The 27,935-nt window shown below is 45.3% G+C and overlaps 1 protein-coding gene across 1 annotated transcript in view; it reads left to right on the plus strand.

Annotated features, from left to right (window-relative positions):
• The first annotated feature begins 5,061 nt into the window (after nucleotides 1-5,061).
• The window catches only part of dnajc12 (DnaJ (Hsp40) homolog, subfamily C, member 12), a 52,371-nt gene continuing 29,497 nt past the window's right edge, over nucleotides 5,062-27,935 (plus strand). Inside the window, exons 1-2 of the mRNA XM_068052419.1 lie at nucleotides 5,062-5,227; nucleotides 19,071-19,149. Coding sequence (XP_067908520.1) covers nucleotides 5,150-5,227; nucleotides 19,071-19,149 — 157 coding nt within the window. The 5' untranslated portion in view covers nucleotides 5,062-5,149. The remainder of the gene's footprint in view (nucleotides 5,228-19,070; nucleotides 19,150-27,935) is intronic.

The following is a 27,935-nucleotide window of genomic DNA, read 5'->3' on the forward strand; positions in this document are numbered from 1 at the left end:
GGTTGGTGTGTGGTTTCAGAGCCCGCAGACTGCGTTCAAAAAGCATTTTAGTGTGACGTCAGAGAGAAGCAGGTAATTGATTGGTGAGTATTTTTCTCTTTTTTCTTTACAGTATTCATTCAAATTAGGTGTTTGGAAATTAGAAATATGCAATCAGGGTTAATATATCTGTAAGTGGATTGATAAGTCTATAACAGTAAATGAATTGTTAAGTAATGTTTATTAGTAGTAGTAAGATTTGTTAATAGATGTAAGGTTTGTTATCTAATAGATAGAGTAATAGCAGGGCTGCTCCAACTTCTAGAGTGCACATCCTGTGCCTTGTGGGAACTCCAGGATTCCTCCCATGTCATGGATAATCATATGTGCAATAAGTGTCGTCAGTTGCAGCAGCTTGAGCTCTGAGTTTCAGAGCTTGAGCATCAGCTGGCACCACTGTGCTGTATCCATGAGGTTGAGAGCTTCGTGGATGGCACGCTTATAGATGTGGTCACCCCACAGCTTAAGAGTATGCAGGGAGGTGGGGAGGGAATGGGTGGCCATCAGACAGTCAAAAAGAAACAGGTAGGGAGTGCATCTCACTCTCCAACTGGCATTCAATACTGAGGAAGATGATAGTTCATCTGGGAAGTGCAGCCAAGCCAAAGCCATGGCACTATGGGTGGCTCAGGTGTACAAGGGGGTACAAGGAAGACTGGAAGAGCAATTATGATAGGAGATTCGATAAGGGAATAGACAGACGTTTCTGCGGCTGCAGATGTGAATCCAGGATGGTGTGTTGCCTCCCTAGTGCCAGGGTCAAGCATGTCACTGAATGGCTGCCGAACGCCCTGAGGAGGATGAACAGCTAGCAGTCGTGGTCCACATTGGTACCAATGACATAGGCAGTGTTCCTGCAGTCAGTAGGGAGCTAGGTAAGGAATTTGCAAGCAGGACCTCAAAAGTAGTAATCTCCAGATTACTCCCAGTACCACGCGCCAGTGAGTATGGAAATAGGAGAATAAAGCAGATGAATGCATGGCTGGAAAGCTGGTGCAGGAGGGAGGGATTTAGATTTCTGGGGCATTGGGGCCAGCTCTGGGGAAGATGGGACCTATACAGGCCAAAACGGTTGCACCTAAACAGAGCTGAGACAAGTTTCCTTGCGGGGCGATTTGCTAGCGATTTGGGGAGGGTTTAAATTAACTTGCAAGGGATATGGGAATCAGGAGCTAATATCAGCAAAGAATACCAAGGTGCACAGAATACTGGGAGAGATATTTAGCACTAGAGTAGGAAATAGTAAGTTATTAGGTGTGTTCAGAGTAAGGGAGAAAGTAATAAAGTCTAAATCAGGGTTAATGTGCATGTATGTGAATGCATGGTTTGTTGCTAATAAGACGGGTGAGTTACAGGCGCAGATTGGCATGTGGAAATATGATGTGGTTATAAAAGAGATCTGGTTCAAAGGAGGGCAGGACTGGGTATTAAATATTCCTGCATACAAGGTGTTCAGGAAAGAAAGGGGGAGAGGTTGCAGTATTGATTAAGGAGAACAATGCAGTGCTGAAGAGAGAGGATGTCCCAGAGGGGTTAAGGACAGAATCTATTTGGCTAGAACTAAGGAACAAAAAAAGGTGCAATTACATTGCTTGGTGCCACCAAATAGCAGGAAAGATATAGAGAAATAAATTTGCAAGGAAATTACAGAGAGATGCAAGAGTATTTATAATGGAGGACTTTAATTATTCAGATATAGATTGGGATAATAGTAGTGAGAGGGGCAAGAGAGAGGGGCAAGAGTTCCTAGAGTGTGCTGAGGAGAATTTTCTACAGCAGAATGTTCCTAGTCGAGTGAGAAAGGAGACACTGCTGGATCTGGTTCTTGGGAATGAGGTGGGCCAAGTGGATCAAATGACAGTAGGAGAAAATTTAGGGGACAGTGTATCATAAGGTTTAGGTTGGCTATGGGAAAGGACAAGGAACAATCCAGAATAAGAATAATTAACTGTTGGAAAGCTAACTTCAGTGGGGTAAGAACAGATCTGGGACGAATAAATTGGAGTCAAAGGTTGGCAGGCAAAACAATAACTGAACAATGGTTGCCTTTAAAGAAGAGATAGCTTGGGCACAGTCATGGTATATTCCCATGAAGGGGAAATCCAGAGCTCCCCGGATGACAAAACGATAGAGACTAAGATGAAGCAGAAAAATTGTGCATATGACTGATGTCAGGTGGATAATACAGTGGAGAATCAGACTGATTATAGAAGGTTCAGAAGGGAATTGAAAAAGCAAATAACAGAAGCAGAGAGGGAGAGAGAGAGAGTATGAGAAGAGATTGGCAGCTAACATAAACGGGAATCCAAAAGTCTTCTATAGGCACATAAATAGTAAAAGGATGGGGAAAGGAGGAGCGGGACCGATTAGGGACCAAAAAGGGGATTTACACATGGAGGCAAGCGGCATGGCTGAGGTATTAAATGAATACTTTGCATCTTTCTTTGCCAAGGAAGAAGATGCTGTGCAGGTCACGGTGAAAGAAGGGGTAATTCAGACAAAAAAGGGTGTAAAGAGAAGCCCAGCAACAACAGGCCAGTCAATTTAACCTCGGTGGTGGGGAAGCTTCTAGAAGTGATAATTTGGGACAAAATTAATTGTCACTTGGACTAATTCAGGTTAATTAAGGAAAGCCAGCATAGATTTGCTAAGGACAAATCGTGTTTAACTAGCTGGGTAATGCAGTTGGTGTGGTGCACATGGATTTCCAAAAGGCATTTGATAATGTGCCGCAAAACAGACGTGTGAGCAAAGTTAGAGCTCATGGAATAAAAGGTACAGTCGCAACATGGATACGAAATTGGCTGAGTGAAAGGAAACAGAAAGTAGTGGTTAATGGATATTTTCAGGACTGGAGGAAGATTTATAGTGGAGTTTCCCAGGAGTCAGTGTTAGGACCCTTGCTCTACCTGATACATATTAATTTTTTTTATTCGTTTCATGGGATGTGGGCGTCATTGGCAAGGTGAGCATTTGTTGCCCATCCCTAACTGCCCTTGAGAAGGTGGTGGTGAGCTGCCTTCTTGAACCTCTGCTGTTCATCTGGTGTGGATACACATACCGTGATGTTATAGAGGGAGTTCAAGGACTTTGATCCAGCTACAGTGAAGGAACAGCAATATATTTCCAAGTCAGGGTGGTATGTTGCTTGGAGGGGAACTTGCAGATGGTGGTGTTCCCATGCAACTGCTGCTCTTGTCCTTTTAGGCGGTAGAGATTGTGGGTTTGGAAGGTGCTGTTGAAGGAGCCTTGGTGCATTGCTGCAGTGCATCTTGTAGATGGTACACACTGCTGCCACTGTGCGTCGATGCTGGAAGGAGTGAATGTTTGTGAATGGGGTGCCAGTCAAGTGGGCTGATTTGTCCTGGATGGTGTCGAGCTTCCTGAGTGTTGTTGGAGTTGCATTCATCCAGGCAAGTGGGGAGTATTCCATCACACTCCTGACTTGTGCCTTTAAATGACAGACACGCTTTGGGGAGTCAGGAGGTGAGTTACTCGCCGCAGAATTCCCAGCCTCTAACCTCCTCTTGTAGCCACAGTATTTATGTGGCTGCTCCAGTTCAGTTTCTGGTCAATGGTAAGCCCCAAGATGTTGATAGGGGGTTTCAGTGATGGTAATGCCATTGAATGTCAAGGGGAGATAGTTAGATTCTCTCTCGTTGGAGATCATCATTTCCTGGTACTTGTGCAGCATAAATGTTATTTGCCACTTATCAGCCGAGCTTGAATGTTGTCCAGGTCTTGCTGCATACAGACACGGACTGCTTCAGTATCTGAGGAGCTGTGAACGACCTAGACCTTGGTGTACAGTGCACAATCTCAAAATTTGCGGATGATACAAAATTTGGGAGCATTGTGAACTATGAGGAGGATAGTGTAGAACTTTAATAGGACATTGATATGTTAGTGGCAGATGAAATTTAATGCAGAGAAGTGTGTCGTGATTCATTTTGGTCAGAGGAATTTAGAGAGCCAATATAAAATAAAGGATTCAATTCTAAAGGGTGTGCATAAAACATTCAAGGTTGCAGGGCAAGTTGAGAAAGTGATTCATAAAGCATACAGCATCCGAGGCTTTATTAATAGGGGCATAGAGAACAAAAATAAGGAAGTTATGTTAAACTTGCATTAAACACTAGTTCGGCCTCAACTGGAGTATCGTGTTCAGTTCTGGGTGCCACACTTTAGGAAATATATAAAGGCATTAGAGAAAGTGCAGAAAAGATTAACGCAAATATTTCCAGGGATGAGGAACTTCAGTTATGTAGATTGGAGAAGCTGGGACTGTTTTACTTGAAGAGAAGGCTGAGAGGAGATTTGATAAAGGTATTCAAAATCATGAGGAGTCTTGACAGAGTAGATAGGGAGAAACTATTCCCACTGGTGAAAGGATTGAGAATCAGAGGGCACAGATTTAAGTTAAGTGGCAAAAGAAGCAATGGCGACAAGTGGAAAAACCTTTTCACGCAGCGAGTGGTTAGGATCTGGAATGCACTGCCTGAGAGTGTGGTGGAGGCAGGTTCAGCGGAAGCCTTCAAAAGGGAATTGTTCATCTGTGATGAATGCGCAGGGTTACAGGGAGAAGGCGGGGGCGTAGCACTAGGTACATTACTCATTGGGAGAGCCTGTGCAGACACAATGGGCCGAATGGCCTCCTTTTGTGCTGTAACAATTCTGTGACTTTTACTACATTAAAGGCGCTATGTAAATACAAATTGGTGTCGTTTTAGAATTCAGTTTGTTGCCTTCTCGTCAAAGCCACCACATCTGAAAATTGCTTCAATGTTGAATTAGTCCTGAGCCACACAGGTTAGGCTGCCGGCTGTATAACATTGCTGGTGTGTGTGTGAAAGGCATCTTGTTATTTAGGGAGAACAATAGGTCTGAGGCTGCCCACCTGTCTGCTCAGAACTACAATTCCCAGGAGACTGGCCGTGACTGTGTGTGAGAGGGAGGGAGTGATTGTCAGGGACACAGCGAATGGGCGACACATCCGCTCGGAACCGCCCCGCTCGCTCTTTATAAGGAGCCAGTTCAGCAGCAGAGCGTTGGCTCCGCAGGCACGGAGAGCGAAGCAGCCGGAGGCAGAGCTGGCTCGGTACACATACAAATGGACGAGACACTGAATCGCACAGCCGAGGATCTCGAAGATTATTACCGGCTGCTGGGCTGCGACGAACTGTCCACGGTGAGAAAGATCTGCGCTCACAGCCGCCTTCTCTATTCGGTCACAGTTAACCGGGTCAAAGCTGATCATTGTATCGTCGCGCTGCCCAGCCTGTACCTCTGCGCTGACTAATCTGTACCTTGATGTTAACTGGTCTGTACTAGTCTGTTTGGTGCCTGGGACACACAGAATAATGTTTCCTTTGTGCAAACTGTTCTGATATGTGCACAGGCTTGTAACTTTCAAAGCCACAGAATTGGGCTTGACTGCAGTGCCTCCAGCTGATTTTTTGGCATACCAACAATTGGCCTGGACATGCCCAGACTGCCACATTGGAAACATGTCAGGTGGACCCCTACTGGTTTATCCCCTGGGTTCCTTTTAAAGGTTGGAGGCTGGTTGGGTTTTCCTTCCCTACTCTCCTTTTCTCTCAAGCCTATTTCTGCTTCCTCTGCATCCCTGCTATCTGTCCCTAGCTTGTACAAGTTACTAGACCCAAATCTATTCCAAGTTAGGGATTTATCTATTAATTCATAGTTGCAGCTATTTTTGTGGCTTCCTTTACCCTTGTGACTCTTTGTTCTTTGATGTGCATTCTTATGCTACTTGGGAAGCTATTTTTAAACTCTTCCAGCAACATCCCTTCTCTCAAATTTTCATTCAAGGTTTCTAGCTTGAGAGATCATATCTAGCGATCAAAAGCCATATGTTTGATTCTTTTGAATTCTATGTGGGTCTTTTTCAGCTGTGTCGGAATTTCTGTCTATATGCTTCCGGTACCAGCTCATATGCTGTTTGTTCATAATTGGAGGAACTGTCTTCTGGTAACAGGGAAAAAGCTTTGAGAGCCCTACCCACGAAATTGCTTTGTCAGAGGAGAGTCAGAATTCTTTTGGCCATTTTAGTCTGGTAGCTATTTTCTCAAATAAGATAAAATATAACACAACCTCCTCGTCATTAAATTTTGACACTAGTCTTGAGTGGCTCAGCACATCAAAATTTTGCTCTGCATTGGGGATAAGGTTTGAGTGACTAAGCAGCATTTTCATTTTGGGTTTGCAGTCTCTGTAACTCAAATTTTCTTGCTGCTTCCTCTCTTTGCATCTCTCTTTCCTCTTTTTTACCTTTTGAAACTGAAACTCCCTTTCTTCCTTTTCACAGAATCACAGAATCGTTTCAGTGCAGAAGGAGGCCATTCAGGCCGTCGTATCTGCACCGGCTCTCTGAAAGAGCAATTCCCTCAGTTCCATTCCCCCACCTTATTCCCGTAACCCTGCACATTCTTGCTTTTCATTAAAACTGTCTAATTTCCTTTTGAATGCTTCAACTGAACCTGCCTCCAGGTTTTCAGGCAGGGTATTCCAGACTTTAGCCACTCGCTGTGTGAAAAAGTTTTCCTCATGTCACTTTTGCTTCACTTACCAAATACTTTAAATCTGTACCCTCTCGTTCTCGATCCTCTCACAAGTGGGAACAGTTTCTCTCTATCTACTCTGTCCAGACCCCTCATGATTTTGAATACCTCTATCAAATCACCTCTCAGTCTTCTCTTCTCCAAGGAAAACAGTCCTAATTTCTCCAATCTATCTTCATAACTGAAGTTCTTCATCCCTGGAACCATTCTCATGAATCTTTTCTGTACTCTCTCCAATGCCCTCATGTCTTTCCTTAAATTTGGTGCCCAGAACTGGACGCAATACTCCAGCTGAGGCTGAACTAGTGCCTTGTACAAGTTCAATATGACTTCCTTGCTCTCGTATTCTATGCCTCTATTAATAAAGCCCAAGATATTGTATGCTTTATTAACCGCTCTCTCAACCTGTCCTGCCATCTTCCTTTTTGAAACTCCTCTTTTTCCTTCTGAAGCTGAAACTCTCTTTTTTTTTAAATCTGTAACTGGATTCTAGCTAAAATTATTTTTCAGACTTTAATTCCAGGCTTTCTTCATTTAGTTTGGGGGTAAGTTTAAAATGGTTGGTTATACTTTTCACTAGTTCAGGTTTCCTTTGCTTTTTGTATGGAAGTGATTTCCATCTCTGTAGCTAAGCTTTTTAATTCTTCAATACTTAATTTATTTAACTTATTCAGAGATCTATCTCCTTGCTCTACAAACTCCTTAGCATTAAATACAGCAATCTCTTTTGTTTCTAGTACCATAGAGAAAGAAACAGAAGAATACAAGAAAACTTGTTTGTTTATTTTCCACAATTTTAGAGGGCAATTTTACTCCCATTTTCCAAATCTCTCGTTTGTCTGGCAGTTCAGATCCTGGCTTCGAATCCCTAATTTGTTCTAGTCACGTGGTGTGATGGGGATGGTTCTCACTGTTCAACTCCCCACCTGACCGCAGCAAGTGTATTTGTATTAGAGTTTAGCCCCTTCGTGCTTTATTTCTCAAATAAGCAGACAGCGACATGTTTTCTTGCAGGTTTATAACAGAAAATCAATTGTTTATTGATCAATACACCTTATCCCAAAGTTGTCACGACCACATCCACTCGCGCATTCGCTGACCAGTCTGTGTCTCGGTGTGTCGAAACATAGAAACATGGAAATTAGGAGCAGGAGTAGGCCATTCGGCCCTTCGGGCTTGCTCCACCATTCAAAAAAGATCATGGCTGGTCGTCTAATTCAGTACCCTGTTCCCGCTTTCTCCCCATATCCCTTGATCACTTTTGCATTCAGAAATATATCTATCTCCTTCTTGAATCTATTTAATGACTTGGCCTCCACTGCCTTCTGCGGTTGAGAATTCCCCAGGTTCACCACCCTCTGAGTGAAGAAATTTCTCCTCATCTCAGTTCTAAATGGCATACCCCGTATCCTGAGACTGTGACCCCTGGTTCTGGGCTCCCCAGCCATCGGGAACATCCTCCCTGCATCTAGTCTGTCTAGTCCTGTTGGAATTTTGTCCCTTTTATCCACAGCGCATGTTACTCATTCAAAGAACTCCAATAAATTGGTTAAACATGATTTCCCTTTCACAAAACCATGCTGACTATGCCTGATTACCTTGAGTTTTTCTAAGTGCCTAGCTATAGCCTCCTTAATGATCGATTCTAACACCTTCCGCACAACAGCCTAGACTGCTGGAGGATGAAAAGGTCATGGGGGCTGCCAGGATAGTGAGTGTATACATGGAGGAAGTTCATGATGCTGTCGCAGACCAGCTGAACGTTAAGGGGGTGGAAAGCCCTTCTGTTGTTGAATTTTACTGGCCAAGCACACGATGCCTTGATGGCCACATAGGTGCTATCGATGATGCCATGCACCTGCGGGAATCCAGTGCTGGAGGTGAATCCTACTGCCCTCTGTGCCTGTGAGTCCCCATCTGTATGAAATTGTGTATCTTGCCGAGCTTTCACAAATAGAGTATCAGTGACCTGCGAGATGCAATGGTGTGCTGCTGCTTGTGAGGTGCCACCAAGGTCCACTGCTGATCTTTGGAAGCAGCCAGAAGTTCAAAGCCACTGTGACTTTGATGGCTACTAGCAGGACATGGAAACCAGTTCTGCAAGGCGTGAGCTCTTCTGTGACGAGGGCACAAATCTCAGTGACCATCTGCCTGGTTAGGTGGCAGTCCCCTGCAGCACTGGTTCTCCGACATGTCCAGGTAGCTCCAGCTTTGTCAGTACAGCCTGTGCTGTGAGTATGGCCTACTGTTGCCTTCCTGCCCCTTGCTTTCCCTTCCTCTGCCCTCTTCATGCCAGGAGCTCTGCCTCTGCTGCTGAGGATGTTGATCCTCATCGCCAGTCAACCCAATATCTGAGAACTGTCATCCCATCACAAGCTGTTGCCTTGCTTGCGCTCAGCTGCTCTCTCTCAAAAATCTCTGCAGCCCACCCGCCCTGCCAACCCTTTATGGCTCCATGATGCCAGGAAGGTCATGACCCCCTCCACTGCCCGAGCAGATACAGGTCTCTCTCTCTGCAACCTCTACACACACCAGTGCCATCGGGTGTGTAATCAGTTGTAACGTTCATCCCTGTTACTGATACAAGAACAGACGTGACAAAATATTCAGCTGTGAATCTACTTTATTGAGACAAAGTCAAAACAATTTATTAGGTTTTACCCAAACTAAAGCAATAAATTCGGGCAGCAACTTATGTCTAACGCGGGTCATATACTTCTTCCCGTATTAGTTCTAGACATCCTCTCCTGCAGCTTTCGGCCTTTGAACTTCTCTTTTGTCTTCTTGTTTCTGGTTCTTCTCCTCCATAACGGACTTGATCGCAAGGGTCTTTTTTTATTCTGGCTCTTATCCAACTAAGGTGCTGAAGAATCCAATCATAATAGGACCCGTTCCTATCACCACATAACCATGCCTTTCTTGATCAATCATGGGTGAGTTGACATGGACTGCATGGCCTGAACATAAGTATACATTCATGATTGTCTCAGTATCCCTCGATCTCAGTCTGTTACATTCCTGTAGTCACTTAACTCTAGTAACCCACTGAACATTGTGCTTTCAGCTTAAAGAAGCAATTCAATGTCTCTGCAAGGTCTTTTTCTTTTAACAACAATAACAACTTATATTTATATAGCACCTTTAACATAATAAAACATAATACAATAATATAATAAAGTCCCAAGGCACTTTACAGGAGCATTATAAAACAAAGTATGACACTGAGCCACAAAAGGAGATATTAGATCAGATGACCAAAAGCTTGGTCAAAGAGGTACATTCTAAGGAGTGTTTTAAAGGAGGAAAGTGAGGTGGAGAGGTGTAGGGAGGGTGTTCCAGAGCTTGGGGCCTAGGCAACTGAAGACATGGCCACCAATGGTGGAGTGATTAAAATAAGGGATGCACAAGAGGCCGGAATTAGAGGAGCACGGATATCTCGGAGGGTTGTGGGGCAGGAGGAGATTACAGAGATAGGGAGGGGTGAGGCTACGGAGGGATTTGAAAATAAGGATGAGAATTTTAAAATCAAGGCGTTGCTTGACCGGGAGCCAATGTAGGTCAGCGAACACAGGGGTGATAGTGGAATGGGACTTGGCAGCAGAGTTTTGGATGACCTCAAGATTATGGAGAGCAGAATGTGGGAGACCAGCCAGGAGTGCATTGGAATAGTCAAGTCCAGAGGTAACAAAGGCATGAAAGAAGGTTTCAGCAGTAGATGAGCTGAGGCAGCAGTGAAGTTGGGCGCTTTTACAGAGGTGGAAATAGGCTGAGTGATGGCACAAATATGAGGTTGAAAGCTCATCTCTGGATCAAATGTGACACCAATAACAGACTGGCTTAATCTCAGTCTGTTAGTGGGGACTAAAAACCATGGCTTCAAGTCTTCCCAATATTTAATTGGAATAAATTTCTGCTGATCAAGTAGTGGGTCAGATAAGCGGTCTGATAATTTAGCAATAGTGGAGGAGTTGACAAAAATGGTGGTGAGGTAGAGCTGAGTGTTGTCAGCGTACATGTGAAAACTAATGCCGTGCTTTCGGATGATGTCGCCGAGGGGCAGCATGTAGATGAGAAATAGGATGGGGCCAAGGATAGATCCTTGGGGGACACCAGAGGTATCAGTGTGGGAGCAGGAAGAGAAGCCATTGCCGGTGATTTTCTGGTTACCATTAGATCGACAAGGATGGAACCAGGTGAGAGCAGTCCCATCCAGCTGGATGATAGTGGAGAGGTGTTGGAGGAGGATGGTGTAGTCAACTGTGTCAAAGACTGCAGACAGCTTGAGAAGGCGAGGAGGGAAAGTTTACCTTTATCACAGTCACATAGGATGTCATTTGTGACTTTGATAAGAGCCGTTTTGGTACAGTGGCAGGGGCGGAAACCTCATCGGATTTAACTGACACAAGTGGTTTAAAGCTTGCAATTACTTCCCATAAGCCCTCTACATTGACATTAGCTTATAACATGTCTTAGTTCTACATTTTCTACCCTATTATACTAGAGAAAATGCTTTAATGATCAATGTCAATGATCTTACAAACTCCCCACCTTGAGGAGGAGATATCTTTATCAACCCCTCATTGATTATTCTTTGTAATATTTATGTTCTAGCAGTTTTTACCTGATTAATATGATACCACTTCGTGCATTTAGAGCCTCTTTTCCACAAAAACGGGATCAAAACGCCTGCGGGACTCAGTTGGTCCACTGTTGGATATGGTCTTTTCCATTTAGGCGCAAAGGCTTTATGCCATAATTTAGGACAATAACTGTGTCCTCCACTTGTATTCAAATGGTTTTACCCTTTTGACTTCCCCAGCCTCTGTGCTACAAATTAGCTGACCAGTCATGCCTTGATAGTGATGTTCCTGTTTTGCGTGGTGCAGTACTGAGAATGGGCGACAGTGTAGAAGGTGTTTTCTTTAGGATGAGATGTTAAATTGGTCTTTCCTCTCTGGTCGATGGAAATGATCCCCAGATACGATATTGAAAATGAGCAAGGGAGTTATCCCTGGTGTCCTGTTCAATATTTGTCACACAATCAACATCACAAGAAATAATCTGGGGCAGGATTTTCAGGAATTTTTCAGTCAGCCTGCGGGCACCCCCTGTTGCAGGAGCACGGTGGCTGCCTACTGGCGGCCTCCCAGTAGCAAACCAGGGAGGCCAGCGCTCCAGGAAGACTTTGAGGCACCCCCGCCTACCTATCCACAGCTGCAGCCACAGACAGCCCTGTGGTGGGGCATCCCCTCCACAATGGTGGGCTGGAAGCTGTTTCCTTTTTTTTTGTGGCTGTTTTAAAAGTGCTGAGAGGGCGCCCCAAGATGGAGGCACTCTCTCTCCCTCCCTTATCTGAAACAGCAGGCTGTAGCTCCTTCCGTGCTGGAGGACCTCCCATTGGCCCTCCAGTTTCGGGAGCCCGCTTGCCATCCTTAATTGGACAGCAAACCCACCCTCTGGCCACTAATTGGATACTATGATTCTATGAATCCCACCAGAATTGTTGTCGGGTCACTGCTCCCAACGTGGTGTGGGGTCGAGACCTGCTTTGATGTCAACATTGGAATGCTGACCCAAGACGGAAAATTCACCCCTGTTTATTATCACATTGCTGTTTGCGGGAGCTTGCTGTGCACAAATTGCCTGCCGTGTTTCCTGCACTTTAAAAGTACCTCTGTGTCTGTAAAGTGTTTTGGACTATGCTGAGGTCGTGAAAGGCGCTATAGAAATCCAGGTCTTTCATTTTTGTTTCTTTCGACCAGTTTGTGTCTTCGTGCTGTAACTTTGCATGCTTCTGAGCATATCACACTGTACTGATTAGGAATGCATTTTTTGTGTACAAAGTAAATTCTCACTGTGCATTCACCATAGTAATATGTTACATGTGAGAAACATCCTTTAGAAAAGTTTCTAAACCCACAGTGTAGGTTCTAAATATCCTCCTTGAGTATTGGTTTGCTATATGATCTCAGTAAATTCAGGCTGTGCAGAGGATGTCTGCTTTGTAGGGACCCCATGTAAATGTTGGGTTTGTGGCCCCTACGTTTTATGAGACAATGGGCTGAATTTTCCCAGCCCATTGGAGTTGGGCTGGGAGGTGGGAGGGTGGCCAATGCGGTTGGGGAAGGCACTAGGAGGGGAGCCCACTGTCTTGCCATGCCATATTGCCAGCAGCAGCCACTGGAGCTGGGTGGCCAATTGAGCCACTTATGGGCCCAATTCGGGGCCACTTTCTGCTCTCGCGTGCATTTTGCCTGTTTTGGGAGGGCCTGCCACTGTGTGGGGAGACAGTCAGCAAAACCTTGTTGGCCTCTCAGCAATAGGAGACAATAGGGCAGTTGACCAAATGATTTGTCAAAGAGATAGGTTTTAAGGAACATCTTAAAGGAGGAGAGCACAGTAGAGAGGTGGGGAGGTTTAGGGAGGGAATTCTACAGCTTAGGACCTTGGGCACTGAAGGTACGGTCACCAATGATGGGGAGAAGGAAATGGGTAATGCCCAAAAGGCCAGAATTGGAGATCTCAAAGGGTTCTAGGCTGGAATAAGTTACATAGATAGGGAGGGGTGAGGTTATGGAAGGGTTTAAACACAGGGATAAGAATTTTAAAATGAAGATGTCAGTTCACCAACAAATACAATCGGTCAACAAATACAGGGTTTGTTTTTACTAGTTCATGGCATGTGGGTGTCACTGGCTAGGCCAGCATTTATTCCCCATCACTAATTGCCCTTGAGAAGGTGGTGGTGAACTGCCTTCTTGAACTGCTGCAGTCCATGTGGTGCAGGTATGCTGACAGTGTTGTTAGGCAGGGAGTTCCAGGACTTTGACCCAGCAACAATGAAAGATCAGTGATATATTTCTAAGTCAGGATGGTGTGTGACTTGGAGGAGAACTTGAACAACAACATAAGAAATAGGAGCAGAAGTTGACCATATGGCCCATCGAGCCTGCTCCGCCATTCAGTATGATCATGGCTGATCTTGGGCTTCAATTCCACTTTCCCGCCAGCTCCCCATATCCCTTGATTTCCTGAGACCAAAAATTTGTCTGTCCCAGCCTTAAATGTATTCAACGATGGAGCATCCACAACCCTCTGGGGTAGAGAATTCCAAAGATTCACAACCCTTTGGGTGAAGTAATTTCTCCTCATCTCAGCCCTAAATAATCGGCCCCTTATACTGAGACTGTGCCCCTGTGTTTTAGATTCCTCGACCAGCGGAAACGATCTTTCAGTGTCTACCCTATCCAGCCTCTTCAGAATCTTGTATGTTTTAATGATATTCTCCTCTCATTCTTCTAAACTCCAGAGGATATAGGCCCAATTTACTCAATCACTCATAGAACATTCAACTTCTCCCTGGGTTCAATTTAGTGAAGGTGGTGGTGTTCCCATGTGTCTGCTGCTCTTGTCCTTCTAGGTGTAGAGGTTTCAAGTCTGGAAGGTGCTGTCAAAGGTGAGTTGCTGCATTGCATCTCACAGATGGTACCCACTGCTGCCACTGTGTGCTGGTGGTGGAGGGAGTGGAATGTTGAAGTTGGTGGATGTGGTGCTGATCAAGTGGGCTGCTTTGTCCTGGATGGTGCCGAGCTTCTTGAGTGTTGTTGGAGCTGCACTCATCCAGGCAAGTGGAGAGTATTCCGTCACACTCCTGACTTGTGCCTTGTAGATGGTGGACATGCTTTGAAGAGTCAGGAGGTGGGTTACTCATCAGAGTTCTCTGCTTCTAATCTGCTTTTGTAGCCACAGTATTTATAAGGCTGGTCCAGTTAAGTTTCTGGTCAACGGTAACCCTGCAGGATATTATTGGGACATTCAGTGATGGTAATGCTATTGAATGTCGAGGGGCGATGATCAGATTCTCTCTTGTTGGGGATATTCATTTCCTGGCACTTGTGACGCGAATGTCACTTGTTACTTATCAGCATAAGCCTGAAGCCTGAAATAGTTGTGCTAGGTATGACTCCAACCGATGGAGAGTTTTCCCCCCGATTCCTGTTGAGTTCACTTTTATTAGGGCGCCTTGATGCCACACTTAGTCAAAGCCTGCCTCGATCTCAAGAGCAGTTTCTCTCACATCACCTCTGCCATTTAGCTCCTCTCTGCGGTTGGACCAAGGCTGTAATGAGGTCTGGAGCTGAGTGCCCCTGGCAGAACCCAAACTAAGCATCAGTGAGCATGTTATTGCTGAGTAAGTGCTGTTTGCTAGCACTATCGATGACACATTCCATCACTTTGCTGGTGATTGAGAGTAGACTGATAAGGCGGTAAATAGCCAGATTAGATTTGTCCTGGACAGGACGTACTGGGCAATTTTCCACTTTGTCAGGTAGATGTCAGTGTTGTAGCGGCATTGGAACAGCTTGGCTAGGGGTGCAGCTAAGTCTGGAGCACAAGTCTTCAGCACTACAGCCTGGATGTCAGGGTCCGTAGCCTTTTCTGTATCCAGTGCCTTCAGTCGTTTCTTGGTATCACGTGGAGTGAATAGAATTGGCTGGAGACTGGCTTCTGCGATGCTGGGGACCTCAGGAGGAGGCCGAGATGGATCATCCACTCAGCACTTCTGGCTGAAGATGGTTGCAAACTCTTCAACCTTGTCTTTTGCACTTACATGCTGGGCTCCCCCATCTCTGAGGATGGGCATGTTTGTGGGGCCATCTCCTCTGGTTGGTAGTTTAATTTTGTCCACCACCAATTGTAACTGGATGTGGCAGGGCTGCAGAGCTTTGATCTCATCATTTGGTTGTGGGAGCTTTGAATGATCTCCAGTTTATGGCAGGTGGGAGGAAATTCAGGAGAATATTGGAATAGTCGAATCTGGGGTAACAAATTCACTGACGAGGGTTTACGCAGCAGGGGTAGAGTCGGGTGTTATTATGTAGGTGGAAGTAGGTGCTCTTTATGATGGAAAGGTTATGGGGTTAGAAGCTCAGCTATATCATATAGGATGCTGAGGTTTCGTACAGTCTGATTCATCTGAGACAGTGGCCAGGGAGGGGGATGGAATTGGTGGTTAGGAAACAGAGTTTGTGGCAGGGGCGGAGGGCAATCACTTTGTTTCACTGGCAGAAATGTTGACTCATCAGGACTGGTTGTTGGAAAAGCAATCTGACAATATGGAGGGGGTGAGTGACATGTGAGCGACATAGTAGAACTGGATGTCAGTCAGTGTACATGGAAAAACTGATGTGCTTTCAGATGATGTTGCTGAGCAGCAACATGCAGATGAGAAATAGGAGGGGGCTAAGGATAGATCCCTTGAGGACACCAGAGGTAACAGCGTGGAGGTGGAAAGAGAAGCTATTGTGGATTATTTGGTTGCAACTGGATAGATAGGAACGGAGCCAGGTGTGGGCAGTCCCATTGGAGGAGAAAGGTGTGGTCAACCATGTCAAAGTCTGCAGACAGCTTGAGAAGGATGAGGAGGGATTGTTTGTCATGGTTTCATTCACAAGGAATGCCATTTGTAACTTTGAGAAGGGCTGTTCCAGTCCTGCGGCAGGGGTGGAAACCTGATTGGAGCGGTTCAAAAATGAAATTGCTTGAAAGTTGGACACAGATTTGGGAGGTGACATGTTCAAGGACTTTGGAGACGAAAGGTAGTTTGGAAGGACAGAGGGATTAATGGGAGGGTTTTTTGGGGGGAGGGATGATTATGGCAGAAAAGAAAGGGAGAAGTCAGTACCTGAGGAGAGAGAGCTAGGAAGGGAAGGGGGCCAGGAAGGGAAGGTGGGCAGTCAGCAGTTTAGTGGGAATACGGTCGAGGGAACAGAAAGTGGGTCTCATGGACAAGATGAGCAGGAAGAGAGTGTGAGTGAAGCTCAAAGAAACTAGAGAAATGTAGAAGTTCAGGGCTAGCACAGGGGGAAGCTTGGTGCAGTGGGCTAGAGGAAGAGAGCAATGTGGCAGAGGCAGCTGATTGGATAGATTCAAACATAATGAAAAGTCCATAAACTCCTTGCACTTGTTGTTGAAGGTGAAGGTAGAGAGTACAGGGAAAAGGGGTTTAAGAAGGTTGATACTGGAGGACAGAAGCTGGGGATTATCTTTGCATTACAGAGTGTTCCTGGAGTGGAGAGCAGTTTTGGCAGAGGAGAGCAAGATCTGATAGTGTTTGATGAAGCAAAATGGATACATGCAGCCCAGGCTGTGGTACTCAGCCATATAGACCAAAAGTTCCGAGGTTTGATTACCAGTCTGTGTACGATAATTGACCACAGCACTCTGGGTGGGGGTGGGGTATAGGGGAGTATCCACCAGGGTTCCTGCTCCTGATCCAATCCAGTGATACTTGCTAGAGAGTGTATATATATCTGGTTAAGATAGAAAGGGTTGAGATGCCCACATTCACTGATAAAGCACTCATAGGGAGAATGGCCATTTGGGTGAGGTCCCAGAGGTCTCCCATCATCCATAAGCCCTCAACCCACCAGGTCAGGAGAGGAGGAGAGCAGGGGCTTGGCCAAAAATACCAAGATCCGTGTCAATATCATATTTTAGTGGAAGAGTTGCCATGTACATTCTATTGTATTCCATTGAAATCTACATTGCGTATTGATGATGATATGGTCAAACCAAATGAAATGAAACTTTAATTGCGTACTGAAGTGAATTGATTAGGTTACTTGACTAGTAACTGCATAGAATTAGAGTCTACAACATTGAAACAGACCATTCAGCCCAACTGGTTTATGCTGCACACAAGCTTACCCCTCACCCTCTTCATCTCGCCCATCAATATATTCTATTCCTTTCTTCCACATGTGCGTATCTAGTTCCCCTTCTATACTCGCATCTACACTATTCACCTCAACTACTCCTTGTGTAGTGATTTCCTCATTCTTACCACTCTTTGAGTAAAGAAGTTCATGTGCAAGTTTATTAATGTCTTCCCTGTATTTTGTCGCTGTCCTCCTTTGTATTAATTAAACTCCCTCAATATGGTGTCATCTGCAAATTTTGAAATTGTACTTCCAATTCCGGAGCCCAAATCATTTCTGTAAATTGTAAACAACTGTGGTCCCACCGCTGATTCTTGTGGAACACCACTTCCCAACTTTTTCAGTCTGAAAAGCACACTTTAATCCCCACTCTCTGTTTTCTGTTCTGGAGCCAGCTTCCTATCAATTGCTACCTGTCCCCTGAGTTTACTATAGGGTCCAAAAGCCTGGATGACTGAAGCTCCAACAACACTCAAAGCTTGACACCATCCAAGACAAGGCAGCCCGCTTAATCGGCACCCTATCCATGACCTCAAACATTCACTTCCTCCGCCACTGGCACTCGGTGGCAGCAGTGTGTACCATCTACAAGATGCAATGCAGTGACTTGCCAAGCCTCCTTTGACAGCACCTTCTGAAACTACGACCTCGACCACCTTGTAGGGCACGGGAACACCTTCACCTCCAAGTTCCCCTCCAAATAACACACCATCCTGACTTGGAAATATATGCTGTTCCTTCATCGTTGCTGGATCAAAATCCTGGAATTCCCTTACAGCACTATGGGTGTACCTACACCACACGGATTGCAATTCAAGAAGGTGTCTCACCACCACCTTCTCAAGGGAAATTAGGGACAGGCAATAAATGCTGGCCTTGCCAGCCAAATCCATTTCTGAAAAAAGAATGTTTTTGAAAAATGGATATGTTGCAGCTGAACGTTCCTCATCCACACTAATGGAGAGCCCCATCCTGATAGTGCGAAAATATTGTTAGTATTGGGAAATGTCCCACAGGACAGTGCATTGTCCCAGGCAGTGGATGAGCTTACCACACCCTGGGGCAGATTGATGAGGAAGAGCTGAAGAAGGGGGTTAGCTAAAGGTCCAGTGGGGTGGGGGGGCAGTGTCTGCAGACTGTGGCTGCGTGTCGTACACTCAATGTAGGGGTCCTTTCGCTGGATTGGGGGCCCCTTGCAATTGGAGCGGTTTCAAAGCCCAAACACTAGCCGTATTGTAACCTGAAGTTTACAGGCTGTGTGTGATATGTCACCTTTTTTAAAAAGCACAGATCCCAATGAGCTCGTGCAGCAGAAGACAGTTTACAGGAAGTATACATACTCGAGCTTAAATATTTAAAAGTTATTTCTCCTCTATCATTTTAATGAATCACTCCATTCAGTTCTCAGGTCCGTGCCATTAAATCACAAATTAAAAATCTTGTTCCAAGAACTGATACTGTGTTCAATAAGCAGTTTCCAATAATTACTGCCATACGTGTGGAAAGCCGAAGGCTAGTTGTTAGCATAGTGAATGTATTGCATTAAAACAAACTATTAACTTCCTGAATCCAAAATAAACAAACCAAAAAGAAGCAATAAGTACACAAAAGGAAATGTTGATTCATAGCTGTCAGATAGGATCGCTAATCATTTTTCAGATGACATTGGTAACAAAACATTGTTCTTTATACTTCAGGTTGTGTAATGATTTAACTTTTATTTTGTCAGACAGAACAGATCATTGCAGAGTTCAAAGCCAAGGCCCTAGGCTGCCATCCTGACAAACATCCGCACAATCCGAAAGCAGGTAAGTGTGTATTCAAACTAGAATTTAAGTCCTGTGAAGAACTAATGTCCACTTCTACCCTGGTAGTGCTGCAGCAAAATGGTTCACCTGGCTGCGGGCTACAAAACTTGTAATTATGTTTCAGGTGGCCCAGAACTTGAGTCTCGAAAACATTCATCTAAGAGGTAGCTAGAGTTCCCAAAGCTCCTGGTCTTGGTCTCCCAAAATCCACGATTCCTGGTGTGCCAATCTGTGCATGCATGCCCCTCTGTAGGATAAACTCTGGGATACAGCTCTCCTTCCCCTTCAGCTAACAGTCAGGTGCCAGTTCCACTGGGCTCCACTGTGTAATTTCCCACTCCTGGTCCAGTGACATCACTCCCACTGCCGCAGAGAGTTGGCATTGGCCAATGTCTTGGGAACAATCAAGGGCCAGATGTCGGGGGAGCTCAGGTCTCGGTGGAGTGATGCAGACTGGGGGAATGGGGGCTTGGAGAGAGATGGCGACTGGGGGAATGGGGTCTCGGGGAGAGATGGCGACTGGGGGAATGGGGTCTCGGGGAGAGATGGCGACTGGGGGAATGGGGTCTCGGGGAGAGATGGCGACTGGGGGAATGGGGTCTCGGGGAGAGATGGCGACTGGGGAATGGGGTCTCGGGGAGAGATGGCGACTGGGGAATGGGGGCTCGGGGAGAGATGGCGACTGGGGAATGGGGGCTCGGGGAGAGATGGCGACTGGGGAATGGGGGCTCGGGGAGAGATGGCGACTGGGGAATGGGCAGAGGGGGCACAGGGTGAATGGGGGAGGTAGGGAGAGGGGAATGGGGAGGGGGAAGAAGGTGACTGGGGAATAGGGGTTCAAGGAGCAATGGAGACTGGTGAATGGGGGAAGAGGCAGTTGAAAGTGAGACGGAGGAAAGGGGATTGAGTGTGAAACTGTGGAATGGGGATCGAGGAGCGATATTGTGACTGGAGGAGAGTGTGGGTGAGTGAGATTGGAGAACAGGCCTTTGGACGGAGACTGGGGAATGGGGGCTTGGGGAGAAAGTGAGACTGAGGAATGGGTTAAAGCTGGGGATCAATATTTTCTGCGGGACCAGAAGCAGCAGCAATGTGCTGAGTGGGAGTTCCCCATCTTCTCCACCCGCGGGTTCTACTCCTCCCCCACCCTCTGTTTCTCCTCCTCCCTCGCCCACGGGTTCTACTCCTCCCCCTCCTCTATTTCCCCTCCTCCCCCGCCCTTCGTTTCCCCTCTTCTCCTACTATGTGTGCCCTCCTAGTTCTTGACATGGTGCAAATCCACAAGCAAAAATACTCAACTACTGGGAACCCAACCTTTAGAAGGTAAATGCACTAATAGTTTTAGATGTCATGTAATCAGATATCATGTAATTGGGCATCATGCGATTGGACATCATGTGATCAGAACATCACGTGGTCAAACCTTCAGGAATGCCTCCAACCAGAGTTGGCCACCCGAGTAGGCAGCTCCTGTGTGACCTATTGTTGGCAGCACTGTAAATGTATTTGTGATAACAATGAAAATAACAGTGTTCTCGTTTTTCTTGCGGGTCTGAGTTTACATTTGAAATGCAATGCTGAAAGGTGTTTTTATGAAACTCTTCCTCCTCTCCTTTCCAAACGATTGCTTTTTGCTATCTCCTCTGTCCATGATGTATCTTTCTGTGATTTGGTTTCTCCTATGCAACTTCCCATGAGCATTTCTAATTGATAATTCATGTCCTCATGTTTATGTGTAGGTCAGCAGTGCGGTTACCCACTGGTACAGTGGAACATGGCTGGAGAGTGGAGCAGGTGGTTAAGCAGGGGAGCACTGAGAGGGGAGTGCAATGTGGGGCTAGGAGCAGACTGGATACGTTAAGCGGGACTCAAACTGTGCATGAGGCCCAGGTTGAAGCAGAGTCGGTCCCTTAAATATGGGCAGGTCTTGCGAAGGAGGGTGTACGAACAAGGGTCAAATGCTATGGCAGAGATTTAAAATGCAGAAAAGACTATTGTATGCAAAAGTTTCATTATACTGTTGTTGAATTATGTGATTTCTTTAAAAATGTGTTTATTATATTGGAATTCTTACTCCCAGTACTAAACAAGATTGCAGAGAAAAATACTTTCCTAAACAATATTCTCAACAATCTCACTGCTCCTGTTCTCCTGCTAGCAGTTTGGTTGGTAGCTAAGGTCAATGCAGGATATTGGACTGAGTGTAAAACATGTTGTCAATACACTATTGATCATTTAGCAACACCGCCCAAACCTGAAATCATTTCCCTTTGACTATTAACTGTTGCGAACTGTGCTCACAGATACCACAATGCACATCTTGTTACGACTAGGTGAGAAAGAGGTCTAGGGTTCCCTTTCAGCCTTCACCTGGTCTTACCATAACAAGAGTTTTATTTTTAAACACTGTGTTTTTAGCTCCCCGTTGGTGAATCCTTTTTCACCGCTTTATAATTATAAGGCAAAGAAACGAACACAAACAGGGTTTTTTATGTTTAAAGAAGAAAGGTGAAATTTTATTAAACTTAAATTCTAATTCGGTTGACTCCTACGGATACACAACGTGCCCACATTAGCATGCATATGTGATGCACACATGCAAATAGAGACAGAAAAGAGCAGAAGAAAAATTAAAGTGGAAAGGTTTGAGGCAATATCTGAAGAGTTGTTGTTATGGTTCTTCGCACTCACTGCAGAGTCCTTGATTGCAGGTGGATCTTGGTTTTCATTGGGGCCCAGTATTCTTCTTAAACCTTGTTCACTGTAGGAGACTTTTCTCTCTTGGGGTTCATGTGTTTTCAGTCTGTTTTTGGAGTTCCATGAGAAAGAGATGAGGGCAGACAGGCAGGCTGTGGCAAGCCAGCAAGGAGAGGTCTTTTCAATCTCAGAGCAAAGAGCTTTCTGCAGACTCTCAGTTCAAATTGTACAATTCAGAAAAAACCCAGACTGCCAAGCAGGTTATTCATGTGACTAACTGGTTTGCCCAGGTCTGTTTGTGGATTGTATTGGAGCAGGGGATAACTCCTTTGTTCCAACACTGTCTGTTAATATGCAAAAATATCTTTCAAGCCAGGGCCCGGCAACCCCTTGCAACAGGCCTTCTCTTCTTCCCAGCAACAATTTGAAATTTAATGTCATATGGCGAAATTAATGTGCCTCATTCTTGGCAGGTGGGGGCCTGCATGACAATCTATAGATAGCCATTTGAACAAGGCACATGTGACCAGTTAATATGTAACCCCTGTCCACTGGAGCTCAGGTTCCATCGGCAGGTTCTTTCCAAGAGCATGCTGTGAGCTAGCTATCAATCTGCCAGATTTTATGGCAGAAAAATATAAAATGACAGTGTAAGAAAGAGATAGTGGGGGGGGGGGTGATATTATGCTCTCTCTTGTTGTGTGATTGCCTTTAAGACTGATGTCCCTTTAAGATCTTAATGAGCTATGCACCAGGACACAGTCATGTGACTAAGAGTCTGAGGCACTCTGCTACTGCAACACCTAGAGCAAGTTCTGTAAATAGTTATCTCTGCACTGTATAAACTTGTTAGCTATTAATAAACCTGTTTGAGATCTTCAACATAACTGGACTCCATGCATTTCATTTATGTTGCATCAGACAACATTTAAAAAAAAAAAAACTGATTACATGGTGGCAGCTTCCTTGTTACATGGTGGCAGCTTCCTTGTTACATGGTGGCAGCTGTGGTGAGAAGACTGAATCTAAGATTGAAGACCACAGGAAAAACAGCTTTTAAAACTACTTTCCTATAGCTAAAAGAGAAAGTTAAAACAAAAATACTGGCCCAAACAGGAAAAGAAGAAAACACCTCAAGCTGTAGAAGTCAGAGCTGAATGACAGACTGCAAATGTTTGTAATACCTCAGGTTTATCTGAAGAGGACCAGAAAGATCCCACAAAGATATGGAAAGTGCTAGAATATCAGCTCCGATTACAAGTGAATTTTAGAACATAGGAACATACATAATAGGAGCAGGAGTAGGCCGCTCGAACCTGCTCCGCCATTTAATAAGCTCATGGCTGAACTGATTACTCCATATTCCCCCGCTAACCTCCCACCCTTGCTTATCAAGAACCTATCTACCTCTGCCTTAAAAATATTCAAAGACTCTGCTTCCACTACCTTTTGAGGAAGAGAGTTCCAAAGACTCAGGACCCTCTAAGAGAAAGAAAAATCTCCTCATCTCTGTCTTAAATGGGCGACCCGTTATATTCACTGCCTGGAATTGATGTCCTACAGGCAACAGCCACAGTAATCAATAGACCAGTTCATCAGTAGATGCCGTAGTAATGGCAACAAATGCAGCTTCTCAGAAACTGAGCTGTCAGACCGAATAATGGAGCTGGTGATTGTATCAACACCCATTGAGGCATTTTAGAAAGACCACTTGGGGAATAAAGAATGGTCACAGCATTGATGCACTGCTGGAAGATGGCAGGAAGTATGAAGCCACTGTAGCTGGACAACAGCAGCTGCAAGCACTAGATGCAGCCAATAGTATCGGCATCGTAACCAGGTCAAAAAGAGCAAGCAAGCTGTGTGGTAGGTGCGGTCTGTCCCACCCACCCACCGCAAACTTTTCCTGCATTTTGAGACCTGTACAAGGCATGCGGTACAAAAGGACACTGGGCCCACCTATGCAAGAAATCTGGCTCCAAAGACGCAGCCGGAAGTCACAGTAGAACACAGACAAACAGAAAACAGGGCAACCGCAGCAAGGAAAGCTCCAGAGACCTGCATAAACGCAAGCCGATATGTGAAGTTCACAGCAAAAAAGACCTGAGACAAGACCCAGAGAGAAGTAATTTTCAGCCAGAAGATGAACAGGTGTTTCACATTGTAAAATTTACACATCATGTTGATGAAGTCCGACAACTGGAAGCTTTTGCCACTATTAACATCACGTGCCCAAAGAAAGCTGACGAACATACACTCGGGGTCAAGATTGATACCGGCGCTAGTGCAAATATCCTACCAGTCCGAATACTGAAAAATATGTAACGGAGTTGTTGGAAATCAATGATACAACTGCCAAGTTATCTGCATACAATGGGTCACTCATCCCTTGCAGTGGCACATTAACAATGCAATGCAGATACGGCAAGTCAGCATGAAAACTACAAACATTCTACCCAGTAGACACAAGTGGACTAGCAGTGGTAGGAATACCAGTGTGTAAGGACTTTAACATCATAACCATACACAAGAACATTGCCAAGGAGGAACCCGGTCGCAGACTCTGGCCAGCATCAAACAGTGCAGCCTGGAAACCCAACAACAACACAACTAGGCTGCGCACTCACCACTGCTCTATAGAGAACCGCCAGCACCACAATGAGCCAGAATTGACAGGTATCTCCATGAGACCAAGTACACCTCCCCCAACAAGTCCTCAACCTTGAGCCCCAGGCCTTCAGACTCAGAGGCTGAGGAGAGATGAAGGTCAAGCTATGTCCTGAAGAGGCAGAGGAGGAATGAATTGAAGCATTGTCTGTTGGCTCTTCGAGATGAGGTGCCAGAACTTTCCAACAATGACGAGGCCTTAAAGGTGGTCATCTTGGGAAAAGCAACAGAGTGTATTAGCAGGCTGAAAGCAGAGCAACAGAGACTAAATGTAGAGAGGGAGAAACTTCAGAAAGAACAGCAACAGATGAGACGTAAATTCCTCGAGCAAGAGTTATCAAAACCACCGAGACAATATTATGGACTTTTTGAGCCTTTATATTTGTAAATTTCACTATCTATCCTTGTGTACATAATTTTGATACCTAATGTTATGTGTTTCTACTTATAGCATTTGAGAGTTTTCTTTGGAAAGAAAGGGGATGTTGTATGATTGCCTTTAAGAGTGATGTCCCTTTAAGACCTTAGTATACTAATGAGCTATGTACCAGGATACAGTCATGTGACTCCGAGCCTGAGACACTCTGCTGCTGTAACACCCAGAGGCAAATTCTATAAATAGTTATCTCTGAACTTTATATTAAAGGCCTGCTTAGGTCGGGAAAAAGAACCTGACCCGAACCTGACGGAACCACAGTAGACCCGAGCCCGACCCGGCACGAGTCCTTCCGAGTTTGCCCCGAGCCCGACCCGACCCAAGCCTGACCCGACCATCCCTTTACTTACCTGCGGACTCGGAACCTCCAGGAAGCTGCAGCGCATGCGTGATAATGTCATAGTAACGTCACTCGCTGACTGCGCAGACTCCGCTTCATCCCAGACTCCCAGCTCAGGTATTTTTTTTTTTTCCATTTCAATACTTGCCAGCAGAGCACTTACCGTGTGTGCCCGGCCCGACCCGACCCCGACACATGTTGGGTCCCGTTGGGTTCGGGTCGGGTAGCAGGCCTTTACTTTATATACTTGTTAGCCGTTAATAAACCTGTTTAAAATCTTCAACATAACTGGCCTCCATGCATCTCTTATATTGCATCAGACAACATAAAAAGAACTCATTACATGGTGGAAGCTTCCTGCATCAGGTTTGGAGCAGGGAGAGCATATAATCAGACGGGATGGTCTTGCGATCTTCCTACCTCTACCCAAATTAAGTCCAGGGTGGGAAGACCGGTGAATAGCCTTCCCACCATGCCGCCAATTGTGACCCTTAAGCGGACAATTCATGCCAAATTAAGGGCCTCATCCCACTGTCACCGAGGTTAGCCCAGTGTCAGTGGGCCTGTCGCCACATGGGGAGCACGCCAAGCAAACCTGTGCGGGTTGCTTCCTGGCTCTGGTCTAGGGGTAGCGGTGGGGTACTTCATTAAAAGGCACTTAGTGCCTGAATGAGGGATCTGGCATCGGGAAGGGGGTAGCCCACTGAAAGCCACCCTCCTGCCCCTGCTGCCAGCCCCCTCTCCCCTGCGACCCCCACCTTGCACTGACTTACCTGTGGCCTGGTTCCAGGGCCTCGGATGAGTGCTGTACCAGCAGTATCCACCATCTCCACGGTGGCGCTGCTCAGTTAAAGAGCTGATTGACTGTTAGCGCTCATCAGGCGGGATTTCTGCCGCTGGGGTCCTTGATTCGAGGGAAGGCCTGCCGCTGTCCACTTAAGTGCCTAAATTGGAACTTAATCTGGGGGCCTTCCCCAGTGGAGGTGAGGCAGGGCTCTCTCCAGCGCTTTTGCAGGTGGTCGAGACCCTCGTCACCAAGACAAAATCCCGGCCACTGGTTTATTCTTCTTGTGTCAAAGACACAAGTGCGAAGGAGAAGCTCTTCATAACAAGATATTATAAATAGTCATGCTATACATGCAATAAAACTAATCCACGTCATCGATGCATGAGTCATGGAGTCTAAGTGCTCTGCTTTGTTCTGTGTTACATTATGCTTGGACACAATAGTTCCAATTTTTTATAAATGCATTTATTTGTCTCGCAATGAGCTTAAATAGGACAAAGAAATAGTGCAGTTAAATGTTTTCTCATCAGTGCTAGGCATTCTAGTGGCAGATGACGCAGTGATATGTTTTTTTTTTATTATGCAAATGTCTATCCAGCTCACCAATGGAAATAGTACAGGCTTTCTGTTGCTGTGGGTAACGTGTAACATTTTTACCTGGCTTTGTTGAAACATTGGAAGCTGTGTGGTTTTATTCCTGTCATGGAGATGCTCCTTATTCAGGTTCATCCTTCAAAACAAAACAAACTTGTCTGCATGTATTATAAAATGTTCTTCATTTATGCAAGTAGGACCAGTTAGCCCAGGCATACAGATAATATAAGAACATTCTGAGTGGGAAATATATAAGGAGCTGTCTATTATTTTCCAATTCTGTACAGCCAAATCCATGTGATATTTATGACTGCAGTAGAAATATTCACACTGCACATGGTTTATTAAACAATATCTTCAGCTAGATTCACTGAATCTTCAGTTGAGTAAGCTATGGTAATTTTACTTTTCAATCAACAATTGAATGGCAGGGAAATTCCAAACTGATAGTATGGAGTAGATACTGAAGTGTATTTCGGGAGAGATTCGACAGTCGCCATTCTAACATACCAATGTCAGCTTGCCTCAGTGGCAGCACTCTTGTCTCAGAGTCAAGAGTTTGTGGCTTCAATCCCCAGTCTAGGATTTGAGCACATGATCCAGGCTGGCACTTCATTGCAGTACAGAGAGGGTGCTGCCCTTTAACTGATAAGTTAAACTGAGGCTTTGTCTGCCTGTTCAGGTGACTCTAAAAGGTCTTGTGGCACTATTTTGAAGAAGAGTAGGGGAATTCTCTCCAGAGTCCTTGCCTATATTTACCCTCATCACCCTGAATAGATTGACTGGTCATTTATCTCAGTTGCTGTCTTCTACCTTGCTGTGCACAAATTGGCTGCCGTGTTTTCTTCCATAACAATAATGACTAAACTTCAAAAGTACTTCATTGACTATGAAGCTCTTTGGAATGTCCTGAGGGTGTGGAAGGTACTCTATAAATACATCTTTCTTTTCTTTATGTCAATATAATGTGTGCTAAGCTGCTGTTCCTCACTGTTACTGGGTGAGTAGGGGAGGAAGATGAAGAACAAAAGGAAAATATCAGCCTTGAGCTTCAGTGATGACTGCGCTCTCCCTGCCCCCACTCCTTTATGGCCTCAGGGGTTGGTAGTCAGGAAATATTGCTATTTCAGGTGAAGCCATCTTAGGAACTTTCCAGTTTGAGAGAGATTATTGACTGTGGCATAACCAGAAGCTGAGATCAAACTCATTTCACATGAAACCCTTACAGGTAGCAGAGAGACAGAACTGCTCACTTTTATAAATGT

Source organism: Heterodontus francisci, chromosome 20 (assembly GCF_036365525.1).
Source record: "Heterodontus francisci isolate sHetFra1 chromosome 20, sHetFra1.hap1, whole genome shotgun sequence".
In the NCBI taxonomy this organism is placed as follows: Eukaryota; Metazoa; Chordata; class Chondrichthyes; order Heterodontiformes; family Heterodontidae; genus Heterodontus; species Heterodontus francisci.